The sequence below is a fragment of the Cervus elaphus genome, chromosome 33 (genome assembly GCF_910594005.1).
Source record: "Cervus elaphus chromosome 33, mCerEla1.1, whole genome shotgun sequence".
Lineage (NCBI taxonomy): Eukaryota > Metazoa > Chordata > Mammalia > Artiodactyla > Cervidae > Cervus > Cervus elaphus.
Window position 1 is genome coordinate 3,871,010 of NC_057847.1, and position 14,682 is coordinate 3,885,691.

The 14,682-nt window shown below is 40.8% G+C and overlaps 1 protein-coding gene across 2 annotated transcripts in view; it reads left to right on the plus strand.

Annotated features, from left to right (window-relative positions):
* The window catches only part of PLEKHB2 (pleckstrin homology domain containing B2), a 59,128-nt gene extending 45,242 nt beyond the window's left edge, over positions 1-13,886 (plus strand). The window contains exons 7-8 of one of the 2 annotated variants that reach the window (XM_043894342.1): positions 6,075-6,183; positions 11,115-13,886. In XM_043894342.1, the coding sequence (XP_043750277.1) occupies positions 6,075-6,183; positions 11,115-11,251 (246 nt within the window). In that variant the 3' untranslated portion in view covers positions 11,252-13,886. The remainder of the gene's footprint in view (positions 1-6,074; positions 6,184-11,114) is intronic. The other variant, XM_043894343.1, reaches the window with a different exon arrangement.
* Positions 13,887-14,682: the final 796 nt, after the last annotated feature.

The following is a 14,682-nucleotide window of genomic DNA, read 5'->3' on the forward strand; positions in this document are numbered from 1 at the left end:
TATATATTGCAAAATAATCATTGCACTAGGTCTGGTTAACATCTGTCACCATATCTGTTTGTATATATTGCAAAATAATCACTGCACTAGGTCTGGTTAACATCTGTCATCATATGTAAAGAATTGTTTTCTTAAATGTTGAGAACTTTTAAGATCTACTCTCTTAGCAACTTTCAAAGACGCAATATAGTAGTATAGACTATAGCCACCATGGTGTGCATTATATCCCCATGGCTTATTTATTTCATGACTGGAAGTTTGTGCGTTTTGATTCCCTTACCCAGTTTGTTCATCCCCTGTCCACCCTGCAACCCCACCTCTCTGGTTCTCCCTTCTGTTTGCCAGCTACCAGTCTGTTCTCTGTATTGTGAACTTTTTTTGTTGTTGTTTTAAATATAGATTCCACATACAGATGAGATTGTATGGTATTTGTCTTTGACTTCTTTCAAAAACTCAGGGTCTATCCATGGAGGCAAAAAAGACAAGATGTCCTTTTCTAATGGTAGAATAATATTCCATTGTATATTTGGACCACATTTTCTTTATATGTTTGTAAGTTGATGGACACTTTACATTGTTTCCGTATCTTAGCTATTGTAAATAATGCTGCAGTGAACATTGGGATACAGATACCTTTTTGTGTTAGTGTTTTTTTTTTTCTTTTGAATAAATACTCCGAAGTGGAATTCCTGGATCAACTGGTAATTCTATTCTTAATTTTTTGAGGAACTCCCTTCCATTATTGTTTTAGATACAGGAGGCGCCAGACAAGATAAAATCTTATCATGATTGTGTATGAGAGTTCCCTTTTCTTCACATCCTTGTCAGCAGTTGTTATTTTTTGTCTTTTTAATAATAGTCATTCTAACAAGTGTGAGGTGATACTCATTGTGGTTTTGATTTGCATTTTCCTGATGATTAGTGACATTGAGTATCTTTTCATGTGCTTGTTGGCCATCTGTATTTCTTCTTTGGGAAGATGTCTGTTTAGTTCTTTGGTTTGTTTTTTAATCAGATTGTTTTTTGCCTTTGAGTTGTATGTGTTCCTTATATATTGATACTTTAAATATTAACTTCTTACCAGATAACATGATTTATGAATATTTTCTCCCATTTGATAGCTTGCCTTTTCGTTTTGTTGACGATTTCCTTTGTTGTTTAGGAGCTTTTTAGTTTGATGTAGTCTCACACTTATTTTTGCTTTTGTTGCCTTTGATTTTGGAATCAGATCCCAAAAAATCATCACTGTAACCAGTGTTCAGGAGCTTATCACCTATGATTTTTTTCTAGGAGTTTTAAGGGTTTCAGATCTTACATCTTTAATCCATTTTGAATCAAGTTTTGTGTATGGTATAAGATACCATGTATGTTCAAATTTCATTCTTTTGCATATGGCTGTCTTAACTTTATCAGCACCATTTATTGAAGAAACTCTCCTTTCCCCATTGTTTTGTATATTTTTGGCTCCTTTGCAGTAAGTTAGTTTACCATATATATGTGGGTTTGTATCTGGGCTCTCCTGTTCCATTGATTCTGTGTCTGTTTTTATGCCAATACCATACTGTTGTGATTACTTTGTAGTTTAGTTTGAAATCTGGAAGCATGCCACCTTCAGCTATATTCTCCTTTCTTTGGCTATGTTTGGGATTTTCCAGGCAAGAATACTGGAGTGGGTTGCCATTTCCTTCTCCATGGGTCTTTTATAGTTCCATACAAATTATAGAATTATTCTATTGCTACAAAAAATGCCATTGGAAATTTGATAGGAATTGCATTGAATATGTAGATTATTGGATACTATGGGCATTTTAATAATTCTTCCAATCCATTAGCTTGGAATATATTTTCATTTACTTATATTTTCAATATCTTTCATCACTGTTGTATAGTTTTCAGTGTATAGGCCCTTCACCTCCTTGGTTAAATTTATCCTAGGCATTTTATTGCTTTTTTGTTTTGTTTTATAATTTTCATTTTATATTAGAGTATACTTGATATACTTAGATATCAAGTGTACTTATATTAGCGTATACGTGACTATAATCCCACCACCTCTAGAATGAAAACCGCAGTCACAGAAAGCTCACCAAAATGATCACAGGGATCAAAGCCTTGTGTAACTTGGTGAAATTGTGAGCCATGCTGTGATGGATAGATGGGTCATGGTGGTGAGTTCTGATAAAACGTGATCTACTGGAGAAGGGAATGGTAAACCCCTGAAGTATTCTTGCCTTGAGAACCCCATGAACAGAATGAAAAGGCAAAAAGATATGACACCAGAAGATGAGCCTCCCAGGTCAGTAGGTGTCCAATATGGTACTGGGGAAGAGTGGAGAAGTAGGTCCAGAGAGAATGAAGTAGCTTGTCCAAAGAGGGAATGAGGCTCACCTGTGGGTGTGTCTGGTGGTGAAAGTAAAGTCCAATGCTGTAAAGAGCAGTGTTGCATAGGAGCCTGGAATGTTAGGTCCTTGCATCAGGGTAAATTGGACATGGTCAAGAAGGAGATACCAAGAGTAAACATCAGTATTTTAGGAATCAGTGACCTAAAATGGATGGAAATGGGTGAATTTAATTCTGATGACCATTGTATATACTACTATGGTCAAGAATCCCTTAGAAGAAGTGGATTAGCCCTTATAGTCAACAAGAGTTCAGAATGAAATATTTGGTTGCAGTCTAAAAAATGACAGAATGATCGCCGTCTGTTTCCAAGGCAAACCATTCAACATCACAGTACTCCAATCTGTGCCCCAGCCACTAAAGCCAAAGAAGCTGAGGTTGACTGATTTTATGAAGACCTACAAGACCTTCTAGAACTAACACCTGAAAAGTGTTATTTTCATCATAGAGGATTGGAATGCAAAGGTGGGAAGTCAAAAGATGCCTGGAGTAACAGGCAAGTTTGGCTTGGAGTACAAAAAGAAGCAGGGCAGAGGTTGAGTTTTGCCAAGAGAATGCACTAATCATAGCAAACACCCTCTTCCAACAACACAAGAGATAACTCTACATGTGGACATCACCAGATGGTCAATACTGAAATTAGATAATGTTCTTTGCAGCCAAAGATGGAGAAGTTCTTACAGTCAGCAAAAACAAGACCTGGAGCTGACTGTGGCTCAGATTATAAGTTCCTTACTGAAGAATTCAGACTTAAATTGAAGAAAGTAGGGAAAACCACTAGACCATTCAATTATGACCTAAATCAAAGCCCTTATGATTATATAGTGGAGGTGATGAATAGATTCAAGGGATTAGATCTGGTAAACAGGGTGCCTGAAGGACTGTGGATGGAAGTTTGTAACATTGAATAGGAGGTGGTGACCAAAACCATCCTAAAGAAGAAGAAATGCAAGAAGGCAAAGTGGTTGTCTGAGGACACCTTACAAACAGCTGGGAAAGAAGACAAGCAAAAGGCAAATGAGAAAGGGAAAGATATTCCCAATTGAATGTAGAGTTCCAGAGAACAGCAAGGAGAGCTAAAAAGGCCTTCTTAAGTAAACAGTGTGAAGAAATAGAGGAAAACAACAGAATGGGAAAGACTAGAGATTTCTTCAAGAAAATTGTGAGATACCAATTTCATGCAGAGATGGGCACAATAAAGGACAGAAACAGCAAGGACCTCACAGAAGCAGAAGAAATTAAGACGGTGGCAAGAATACACAGAGCTATACAAATAAGATCTTAATGACCTGGATAACTACACTGGAGTGGTCATTCACCTAGAGCCAGACCTCCTGGAGTGTGAAGTCAAGTGGGTCTTAGGAAGAATTAATTACTACAAACAAAGCTAGTGGAGGTGATGGATTTCCAGCTGAGCTATTTCAAATCCTAAAAGATGATGCTGTTAAAGTGCTGCACACAATATGTCAGCAAATTGGGAAAACTCGGCCTTGGCCACAGGGCTGGGAAAGGTGTTTTCATTACAATCCCCAAGAAAGGCAGCACTAAAGAATGTTCAGACTACTGTACAGTTGTGCTCATTTCACATGCTAGCAAGGTTATGCTCAAAATCCTTCAAGCTAGGCTTTAGGAGTACATGAACCAAGAACTTCCATATAAACAAGTTGGGTTTCGAAGAGGCAGAGGTACCAGAGATCAAATTGCCAACATCTGTTGGATCATAGAAAAAGCAAGGGAATTCCAGAAAAACATCTACTTTTGTTTCATTGACTATGTTAAAGCCTTCGACTGTGTGGATCACAGCAAACTCTGGAAAATTCTTAAAAGAGATGGGAATGCCAGACCACTTTACCTGTCTCCTGAGAAACCTGTAAGTAGCTTAAGAAGGAAGTTAGAACCAGACATGGAACAGTGGATTGGTTCAGAATTGGCAAAAGGAGTATGTCAAGGCTGTATATTGTCACCCTGCTTATTTAACTTATGTGCACAGTATATCATGCAAAATGTAGTCTGGATGAATCCCGAGCTGGAGTTAAGATTGCTGTGAGAAATATCAACAACCTCAGATATGCAGATAATACCACTCTCATGGCAGAAAGCAAAGAGGAACTAAAGAGCCTCTTTGTGAAAGAGGAGAGTGAAAAAGCTGGCTTAGAACTCAACATTCAAAACATTCAAAAGATCATAGCATTCGATCCCATCACTTCATGGGAAACAGAAGGGGAAAAAATGGAAACAGTTACAGGCTTTATTTTCTTATGCTCCAAAATCACTGTGGATGGTGACAACAGCCACAAAAGACGCTTGCTCCTTGGAAGAAAAGCTATGACAAACCTAGACGGTGTATTAAAAAGCAGACATCACTTTGCAGACAAAGGTCTGTATAGTCAAAGCTCTGGTTTTTCAAGTAGTTATGTGGGGTGTGAGAGTTGGACCGTAAAGAAGGCTGAGTGCTGAAGAATTGATGCTTGTGCACTGTGGTGTTGGAGAAGACTCTTGAGAGTGTCTTGGGACAGCAAGCAGATCAAACCAGTCAATCCTAAAGGAAATTAACCCTGAATATTCATTGGAAGGACAGAAGCTGAAGTTCCAATACTTTGGCCACCTGATGAGAAGAGCTGACTCATTGGAATAACACTCTGATGCTGGGAAAGATTGAGGGCAGGAGGAGAAGGAGGCAACAGAGGATGAGCTGATTGGACCCCATCACCGACCCCAGTGGGTATGAATCTGAGCAAACTCCGGCAGATAGGACAGGGAAGCCTGGCGTGCTGCAGTCCATGCGATGGCAAAGAGTTGGACATGACTGAGCAACTGAACAACAACATACTTGATTTACAATATTGTATTAGTTTCAAGTGTACAACAAACTGATTCATCTGTACATATATGTACGTCTATTATTTTTCAGGTTCTTTTCCCTTATAGGTTATTACAGAGTTTTGGGTAGAGTTCCCAGTGCTATACAGTAGGTCCTTGTTGATTATCTATTTTATATATAGTAGTAGGTTTATCATGGGCTTCCATGGTGTGTTAGATGGTAAAGAATCTGCCTGCAGTGCAGGAGACCCTGATTTGATCCCTGGGTTGGGAAGATCACAATTTATTGTTTTGATGCAATTGTACATAGTATCATTTTCTTAATTTCTCTTTCTGAAAGTTTGCTCCTAGTGTATTGAAATTCAGATTTCTGTTTATTAATTTTGTATCCTGGAACTGTACTGAATTCATTTTATTCTTACAGTTTTTTTATAGAGTCTTTAGGGTTTTCTGTATTGACAGTTTTATCGGGTTGGCCAAAAAGTTCATTTGGTTTTTTCCCATACCATCTTACAGAAAAGCCCCAGCAAACTTTTTGGCTAACTCAGTACTTCTTCCTTTCTAGTTTGGATGCCTTTTATTTCCTTTTCTTGTCTAAATGGCTCTGACTTGGCTTTCTGATGTATGTTGAATAAAAGTGGGTACAGTAGGCATCATTGTCTTGTTCCTGATCATAGAGAAATTGTTCAGCATTTCACCATCCATTGAGTGTTGATGCTAGCTATGGGCTTGTCATATACAGCTTTTCTTATGTTGAGGTATGTTCTCTTTATAACCATTTGGTTGAGAGTTTTTATTGTAAATGGATGTTGAATTTTAAAACTGTATTTCTAATGGGCTTATATCTTTTTCAGCAGGCATATGGCTATGGTCCATACAGTGGTGCATACCCACCAGGAACTCAAGTTGTCTATGCTGCAAATGGACAGGCTTATGCTGTTCCCTATCAGTACCCATATGCAGGTAACTCACGCCAGCCTTTCATTCCTGGTTTCTCGTCATTTAGTGTGTAGATCACTGAAGCCTGAGGAATTTTTATTTCTCAGTTTAGGGGTAAGTGAACTGTAATTTTTCTGTAATTTAAAACTGTAATTTAAAAAAAAAAAAAAAAGAAAAAAAAAGGAAGCATTATATCTTTTCACACTACTTTACAAACTTAGAGTAGGCTTGATTTTTAAAACTTTACTGTTGTATTCAGATTCATCCCCAAGATGAGAATTTGTACTTATTGAAATACACTTTCATTAAGAAATAACCTAAGAGTACCGTTTTAAGGAATAGGAGGTAATCTTTCTCCTGTTTTTTTCCTTCTGGTTTTATCTTTCAAAAATGATCACTACGGAGATGATGTTTCATTTTGCAGATGAAGTAGAGGCATGGAAAGGCTTATATTTACTCCTTTCATTTTCATCTCAACCTAAAACAAAGTGTTAGGTGTGAGTGACTGACCTGTGTAGATAGCGTCAGAGGAAATCAGTCCTGAATATTCATCAGAAGGACTGATACTGAAGCTGAAGCTCTAATACTTTAGCCATCTGATGCGAAGAACTGATTCATTGGAAAAGACCCTGAGGCTGGGAAAGATTGAGGGCAGAAGGAGAAGGGGACTACAGAGGATGAGATGGTTGGATGGCATCACCGATTTGATAGACATGAGTTTGAGCAAGCTCTAGGAGTTGGTGATGGACAGGGAAGCCTGGCTGCTGCAGTCCATGGGGTCTCAAAGAGTCGGACACGACTGAGCGTCTGAACTGAACTGAGATAGCGTCGAGTCCTGGGTGCAGCCTGGGCAGGGGGACGTCTGTAGGATAGAGGTCAGGAATATGCTGGCAATGGTGCTGGAGCGTACAGCCAGGGCAAGGGTGACCTGAGCTATGTGACTGATGGCCTGAAGAGTGAGACCATACCCAGACCCCCGTGAGCAGGTGAAGTCAGGCAGGTGCAGTTCTTGGTGAGTATGGCATGTCACAGCGACACACAGGAGAGTGAATTGATGAATGGATTGGAATGGGAGCCCAGAGGGTGCTGCGAGATTAGGAATATAGCACAGTGCCTTTTCACAGAAGCAGTGGAAGGACAGTGTTACCAGAAGAGTGAGTGGTCACTGATATCAGTGCCACAAAGAAGCCAGTGGGGTTGCCACAGAGTCTGGATTTGACGGCCCTAGACTCACAGTTAGTGGTGGTTAGTGGTGCATTAGCACCTAATAGAGAGTTTCTCCAGTTACCTGTTTTGGGAATCTGATACTGATCATTAAGGTAGTGTAGACTCTGAAGAATTTTGCCTTGGTTGATTTTTTGTGTGTGTCAAGTTGAAAATCAGTGAAATAATGATACTAAAAAATGAGCTATTTGTCTATCCTCTGATCCTAGCACAGCTATTTTTGTTTAATTATTTTCTTCTTGTAAAATAATAGTTTCATCTTTGTTATCTTATACTTTTTTGGAGCTTGTTTGCTTTATTATGTTTTGTTTTGTTAATGGCATTATGTTACTTTTTACATTCCATTCTCATTTAAAAATTTTATATATTTTGTCCAGAGTGCTACATAATCTTTGTAAGTATTTTTAATGATTGCATCCTATCATATGGGGTAATATTAAGTCTTCTAGTACTTATTGGCTGTTTACTTTTTCTTTTCAATTTTTCTGTCATAGATATTGCTTTGATTGTTTCTAATCAGTTTGTTTTTTATTCCTGTTAAATATGTCTTAGAATACATTTCTGATTTCTGTGTGTTAATATGTCAAAGGGCATAAACATTTTGTTTTTGATACATTTTAAAATTATAAAAGTTTACAGTAAGGACAGTAAATGAGCTGTTAAATTTACCTGTTACCAGCCTCAGCAGGTACAGCATCTTGTTTCATCTGTACCATTTTTCCCCGGCTCTGGATTGTTTTGAGGGAAGTTTACACTTTATTTCATTTCAGCTGACAGTGTTGCAGTAGCTCTTGACGCTGTGCGTTTACTAAGATGTTTCCCGGAGTAGCTCACCAGCTTACAGTGCACCCCGGGACTGCTGATGTGCTGGCTTCTCTGCAGTTGCATCAAGATTGCTTGCTGTTTCTGTTGTGCTCTGAAAGTTCTGATAACCTCCTTAGGTCTTAACGTGGAGCCAGGTTGCCTTAGTTTACATTTCTGATGACTGGCAAAGATAAAGATTGTATAATTGTTTATGAATTAAATTTTCCCTTGTATTAATTATTTTTTTCCCATTTATTTTGCGGTTTGTGTTCAGTTTTTAAGTCCTGGCCTATTCGTCTGATGAGAGCCAGACTTTTATTCACCTCCCTAGGCCATAGATGTCCCTAGCTGTTTCTTACTCTGTGGAAGAGCAGAAGTTTTGTGCTTGTGAAGGCAATTTCTATACATAGGATTCCATTCATGCCTTTGACTTGCATCATGAACGACGAGACGGCATTCTCGGTGCAACCTCAGACAACTTGCTGCTGAGGGCTGAGTGCAGTTGGCAGGCATTTGGCATTTGCCTCGTGACAGCCAGATGCCTACCAACCAGTTTTAAAAGTGCTGTGTGCACACTGCCGGTGTGCTTGCTGTGGATGGCTGCTCCGCTGTGGTCGTCCCACGGCAGCATCGTGCTGGTAACCAGTCAGGAGCCCTTCATCCGCCTTTCCAGGACACTGGTGCTTTGCCAGCTTCATGACACTCTGCCGGGCAGTGTCCACAGGGGCCCTTGTTGCACAGAGAAGGTTACAGGCCTTCTCTTTAACATTACTGGAACTGGTGTCAGTCAGCCAATCTAAAAAGTGCTGTGTACACACTGGAAGTATTCCGTTTTAATTTTCCCACACTAGCAGACATTTGTTCAGTTGTCTCTTAGTCTGGGCTTGAGGTCTTTGGTTTGAGTTGGCTCCTTTGGTTGGAGTCCTCTGTTTCTGTCTTGTCCAGATGGTACTCATGACACGTAATTGCTCTGCAGTTTCCAGGGGCCAAGTCTAGATTTTGTAATTCTCAGTTTCTTGGTTTGATAGTGATTTGTAAAAGTTATCTGCCTTTGTTTAGTCTTTCCAGGATCTTCCCAACCCAGGAATCGAATCCAGGTCTCCCGCATTGCAGGTGGATTCTTTACCATCTAAGTCTCCAGGGAAGCCCAAAAGTATCTGACTTAGTTGTTCTTAAAATATCTAACAATATCTTCCTTTTCTACATTCATGTTTGGATCATTTATGTAAAGATTAAATTAGGTAATTAAAATAAGTACAGTTTGGAAATGTTCCCCAGCTGACTTTGGTAAAGACTTAGCTTTTGGTAGGAACAGAGGTGAGCTGCAGGAGAAATTGGCTCCTGGTCATGCAGTAAGGGGGTCCTTCTGTGGAGCTAAAGCTGGAATGCTGATTTAGATTTTCCAGGGGTCTTTAAATTAGGTCAGCTACAGGGTGCTACTGTATTACATTTTACTGGTTGATGAGATTTTTAAAATTTTAAGGCTGTGATTATGAATGCTACAGTTTACCAGTTATGTAGTTTAAATACTACATAAAAAAGCTTTGCTTCTAATGCTGTTGCCTGTACTTGATACGCCTTCAGGTTTATAGTGGCCCCACTTTCCTTCTCTGTGGCTTTGACGCGTCTCTTCCCTTCGTACCTGGGGCGCTGGTGTCTGGGCGCACACTGTAGCCGGAGCACCCGGGCTGGCGGGCACTCCCTGCGCTCAGGCCCCAGGTGCCTCCCTCTTTGCCTGTGTATAGAACACGGTGACTGCAAGCTCAGCTCCTAGGGTGGTTGTGAGGATTAAGTGAGTCTGTACTTAGAAATGCTTGTAATACTGTAAGTGCTTAGACTGGTAAGCACTTATCCTTTAGTATCTTCATTCTTCATGGACATATCACTATTGGATCAATTTCTCATTTTCCTCGGGTTGAACTGTTAAGAGCATAGTGGGTCAAGGAGGAAAGTTAACACTGTATGTGAGGAAATTTATTTATAGTTGTGCTGGGTCTCCGTGGTTGCATGTGGGCTTTTTCTGGTTGCAGAGACTGGGGGCTCTTCTCTTGTTGCAGAGCGCAGGTTCTAGGGCATGCGGGCTCAGTGGCTGTGGCTCGTGGGCTCTGGAGTGCGGGCTCAGTAGTTGTGGCACATGGGCTTAGCTGCTTTGCAGTATGTGGAATCCTCCTGGTCCAGGGATTGAACCTGTGTCCCCTGCATTGGCAGATAGATTCTTATCCTCTGCACCACCAGGGAAGTCCTGTGGGAACAATTTTAAAGCTAACTAGCTTTTGGACAACATATTGTGAAATATGGAAGAAAACAAACATTTCCAATTGAGAACTTTAATTGTGCAAATAATTTTAAACTTGTTTAAAGTTTGTTTTTTAGATGTTTTCCCTCTGACAAATATTTTTTCTCCATAAAGGCATAACATTAAAAATAAAGAGCAGATTATGTTAGCAGATTTAAGGTTTCATTTAAAAAGTTTCCATGAATACCAAGAAGCTGTTTAACTTCTCGATGAGGCTTCGTGGCTCTCCCGTAGTCTCCAGGCTGTGTGTGTCCTGTGCTCCTGGTCTGCTGCCGTCCCGATGAGCACAGTGCGGGGGCTGAAGCGGACATTGCAGCTTCACCAGGATTCTGCTCTCTGTAGTGTCTGGGACTGCGGACCTTGGGAGACTGAGCATCTTGATTTTCTCTTAGTTCCATCTTAGATACAGGGTGTCCGCCTCGCTCGGCCAAGCCGAGTCCCCTTCGCCTGTGGTGAAGGAGAGCTGGGGAGCACTCACTGAGGTCACCCCCACCCCCAGCTCTCTGAGGGAGACAAGTCTGTGGGAGGAGTGCTGTGCATGGAGAAACCTCAGGCAAGTGAGCGGTCTTTCTGAGTGAATGTTGAACTTCACAAACTGCTCCTCAGGAGTCTGTTCTTTCCTTCTTTCTAGGACTTTATGGACAGCAACCTGCGAACCAAGTCATCATCCGTGAGCGGTATCGAGACAACGACAGTGACCTGGCGCTGGGCATGCTGGCCGGGGCGGCCACGGGCATGGCCCTGGGGTCTCTGTTCTGGGTCTTCTAGAGTCCTCGGAACCTCGACGTGCATAGCTTCTGATACCCCGTGTGCAATAATATGATTTGCAGGGCATTTCTGTTTGTTACAAATATTTTTAGTAATAGATTTAATAGTTCTTTTGAAAGTAGTGACAAAATGCTTATAAGTACATAGAAGTGCCGCAGAGAAAGCTTTAGACTGCTGTTTAGCTAACATGTGGACTATTTGGGGGCACTGGCTCATTTGAGGAGTTTCCTTATAAAACTCTCGCAATACTTTATTTAAACACACCTGTTTTGAAAGGCCGTTTTGTTTTTAGAGTTAGGTCTTAGTTCTTAAGGGATAATTTATTTTAGTGTTTTGCTGGTAACATGGTGATGTATGAGTGAATGAATGACCCTGGCGAGAAAAACTGCAGCTTCTTTGGTTTAATGTCAGACTTTCAAACGTCAGACCAGAACTGGCTGCATGTTACTTCAGGAGTTACAGGCTGGAACCTTCTTTAGGCAGCGGGGTGATATCCCACAGCCTCTGGGACTGGCTAGCAAAGCCGACTGCTCAGGATGATGGACGGCATGGCAGTTTCCCCCTTGAAAATGATGCTTTTTCATTTTATTCTTGTTTGTTTTTGGTAGTGATACTTGGAAAGCATCCCAGATTAGGAGTAGACTTGAGTGTCAACATTTTAGGGCTTTATCATTTAACACTTGAAGAAGGCACAACAACTGCAAAAAAGTGTGTGGAGGTAGATTTAGTTTTTTCAGAGGCATCATGGTTTTAGTGTTAGCTTTGAGCATTTTTTATTGCCACTTCAGCCTACTTATAGCTTATTTTTCTACTTGTTGAGAAAATAATATGAAGAGAATGGTGAGGAAAGTGAAATGAGAGCCATAGTTGCAGTGGTCCTGTTCCAGGGGACTGGGCTGCACTGAGGGTGTGTGTGATGTCCTTCTGAAGGCTGGTGATGGGCCCATCGCCTGTCCTGTGTGGGTCTGGGCACTGCTGCTGCCCCGAGCTCTGTGCTGCATGGTGGGGGAGCTCAGGTTATAGACGGGAGCTTCGGCCCAGAGACATGAACGGCCTGCTCAAGATACTCTCCACCTGACCAGGACACCGGCCTTGCTTTTATTTCTGACTTTAGTGTCACAGAGAAGCTTGAACCATTTAATTTTGAGCCCCAACTTAAATGTGAAGCTCTGAAAAACCAAGGGCCCTGCATTTCTGTAATTTTCTTATTTCTTTATGTAAATTTTAAAACTTCAGTTATTCCAGTTTTTTGTCCTGCATGTTTTAAAAAATGTACATTTACAAAGGCACATCGAAGGTCTCTGCCGCTATACTCCATGTGGCCACGTTTCCATAAAATACACTCCTGGTAGCCCAAATTCTGTTTTTATTTCGTGTGGCCAGTTACAAACACAGTGTTTTGTTCCATTTATCAGTCCACTCCACCTCTAAGGCAGACTTGAATAGATCTATCTCCATCTGAAAACTAGATGCCAAATGAACTTTGTGGTGACCATAGGTCTGTTTCCCTAGCCAATTCTACTGTACCTGTTGACACTGGAGAGCTGTTTCCAGCTGAAAAGAAGTATACTTGGCTGTCATTTCTTTGGATGTGTCATGTGGTGGAAAGTTGCCAGATGCGATGTGTGACAATACTGGTTTTGATGGTTAAGAATGTTACTTAGTTTACATCATATGTAATAAGAATAGCTTTGGTCAGATGGTAATCATTATTCAAGCTGTATCCTTTACAAGCAAAATACTAAACTCAGTTAATTTTGAACTAGGAATTACTGGAACGACAGATACTGAGTCATGTCCCTGAAATGCCCTTGAAGCAGATGGTCTCCCTGAGTTCCGCCCCCTGACAGAGTTGGGGCGCTGTGGACTGAAGTCCTGACATACATGTGCTCCCCCATCTCCAGTCCCTGTCCCTAGCCGGGCAAGCCACGTTGGGCGACTGTAGTTGAGTCTGGAAGTTCACTGCCCTAGCGACTTGATCCTGAGAGGAAATGTGTGCTCGGCATAAAGATGGGCTGAGATGCTTCATTCCCCTGGCTCCAGTTCTCATAGATGCCAATCTTTTGGTCACCTCGATTAGGAAGTCCTAAATCAAGAAGTTAGGTGAGTTGGAAGGAACTTGTTCACTTTAACGAAAGTAAAATATTTAGTCAGCATTTTACTTCCATGTGTAATTTTAAATATTTGGCTGTTGATATTGCACACATGCCAGTCTGCTTGTTTCTTTGCTCTGTTCGTTTAATTTCTTGAGTTAACTTCAGGGTTAGATTTAAAGAGAAGGGAGAGATGAGTGACTGTGTTTCAGATCAACATTCATGAAATGGGCCAGACTGGGATGCAAGATCTGGATCATGGGATAAGTTCCTACCACTGAAACAGAATGACCCATGTTTGTTTTCTACATTAATTGTGATTCTGTACGATCTTTTCCTCCTTCCCAAGTTTATAGACAATGGCATGGAATGCAGTTCCATTTTTTTCCCCCGTGGGTTGATCTTTTCTTTTCTCTTCTGATTGCTTGCCTGTTTCTAGTATTCTGTGGTGTCCTCTGAACCAGTTTTTCCCTGTATATGCAAATTGTATGTTTATAAGTGAAAATGTTAATACATTAAATGATTGTTAACCTTAAAGCATATTTCAGTGACTTCTACTGTTTTTTTTTTAATTCAGTTTATTTAAACTATAAAGATTAAAAACAGTTCATGCATTTCTCCCATCTCTCACTATCTCCTCTGGCAAACACCAATCTTTTTTTTTTTTTTCAAATTATTTTGTAGTAACATAGCTTTTTCTGCTGCTTCACAGGCAATAAGAATGCCATTTAGTGAGCTTTCCCTAAGTGCTAGGGAATGTGTTGTCACATCAGAAAACAATAACTCATTAAATTCCTGTCTTAACTCTGTCAGTTCAGTTCAGTTCAGTCGCTCAGTCATGTCCAACTCTTTGCGACCCCATGAATCGCAGCATGCCAGGCCTCCCTGTCCATCACAAACTCCCGGAGTTTACCCAAAGTCATGCCCATCGAGTCGGTGATGCCATCCAGCCATCTCATCCTCTGTTGTCCCCTTCTCCTCCTGCCCCCACTCCCTCCCAGCATCAGGGTCTTTTCCAATGAGTCAACTCTTCACATGAGGTTAGTATTGGAGTTTCAGCTTCAGCGTCAGTCCTTCCAAAGAACACCCAGGACTTATCTCCTTTAGGATGGATGGTTGGATCTCCTTGCAGTCCAAAGGACTCTCGAGTCTTCTCCAACACCACAGTTCAAAAGCATCAATTTTTTGGCAGTCAGCTTTCTTCACAGTCCAACTCTCACATCCATACATGACCACTGGAAAAACCATAGCCTTGACTAGACGGACTTTTGTTGGCAAAGTAATGTCTCTGCTTTTTAATATGCTATCTAGATTGGTCATAACTTTCCTTCCAAGGAG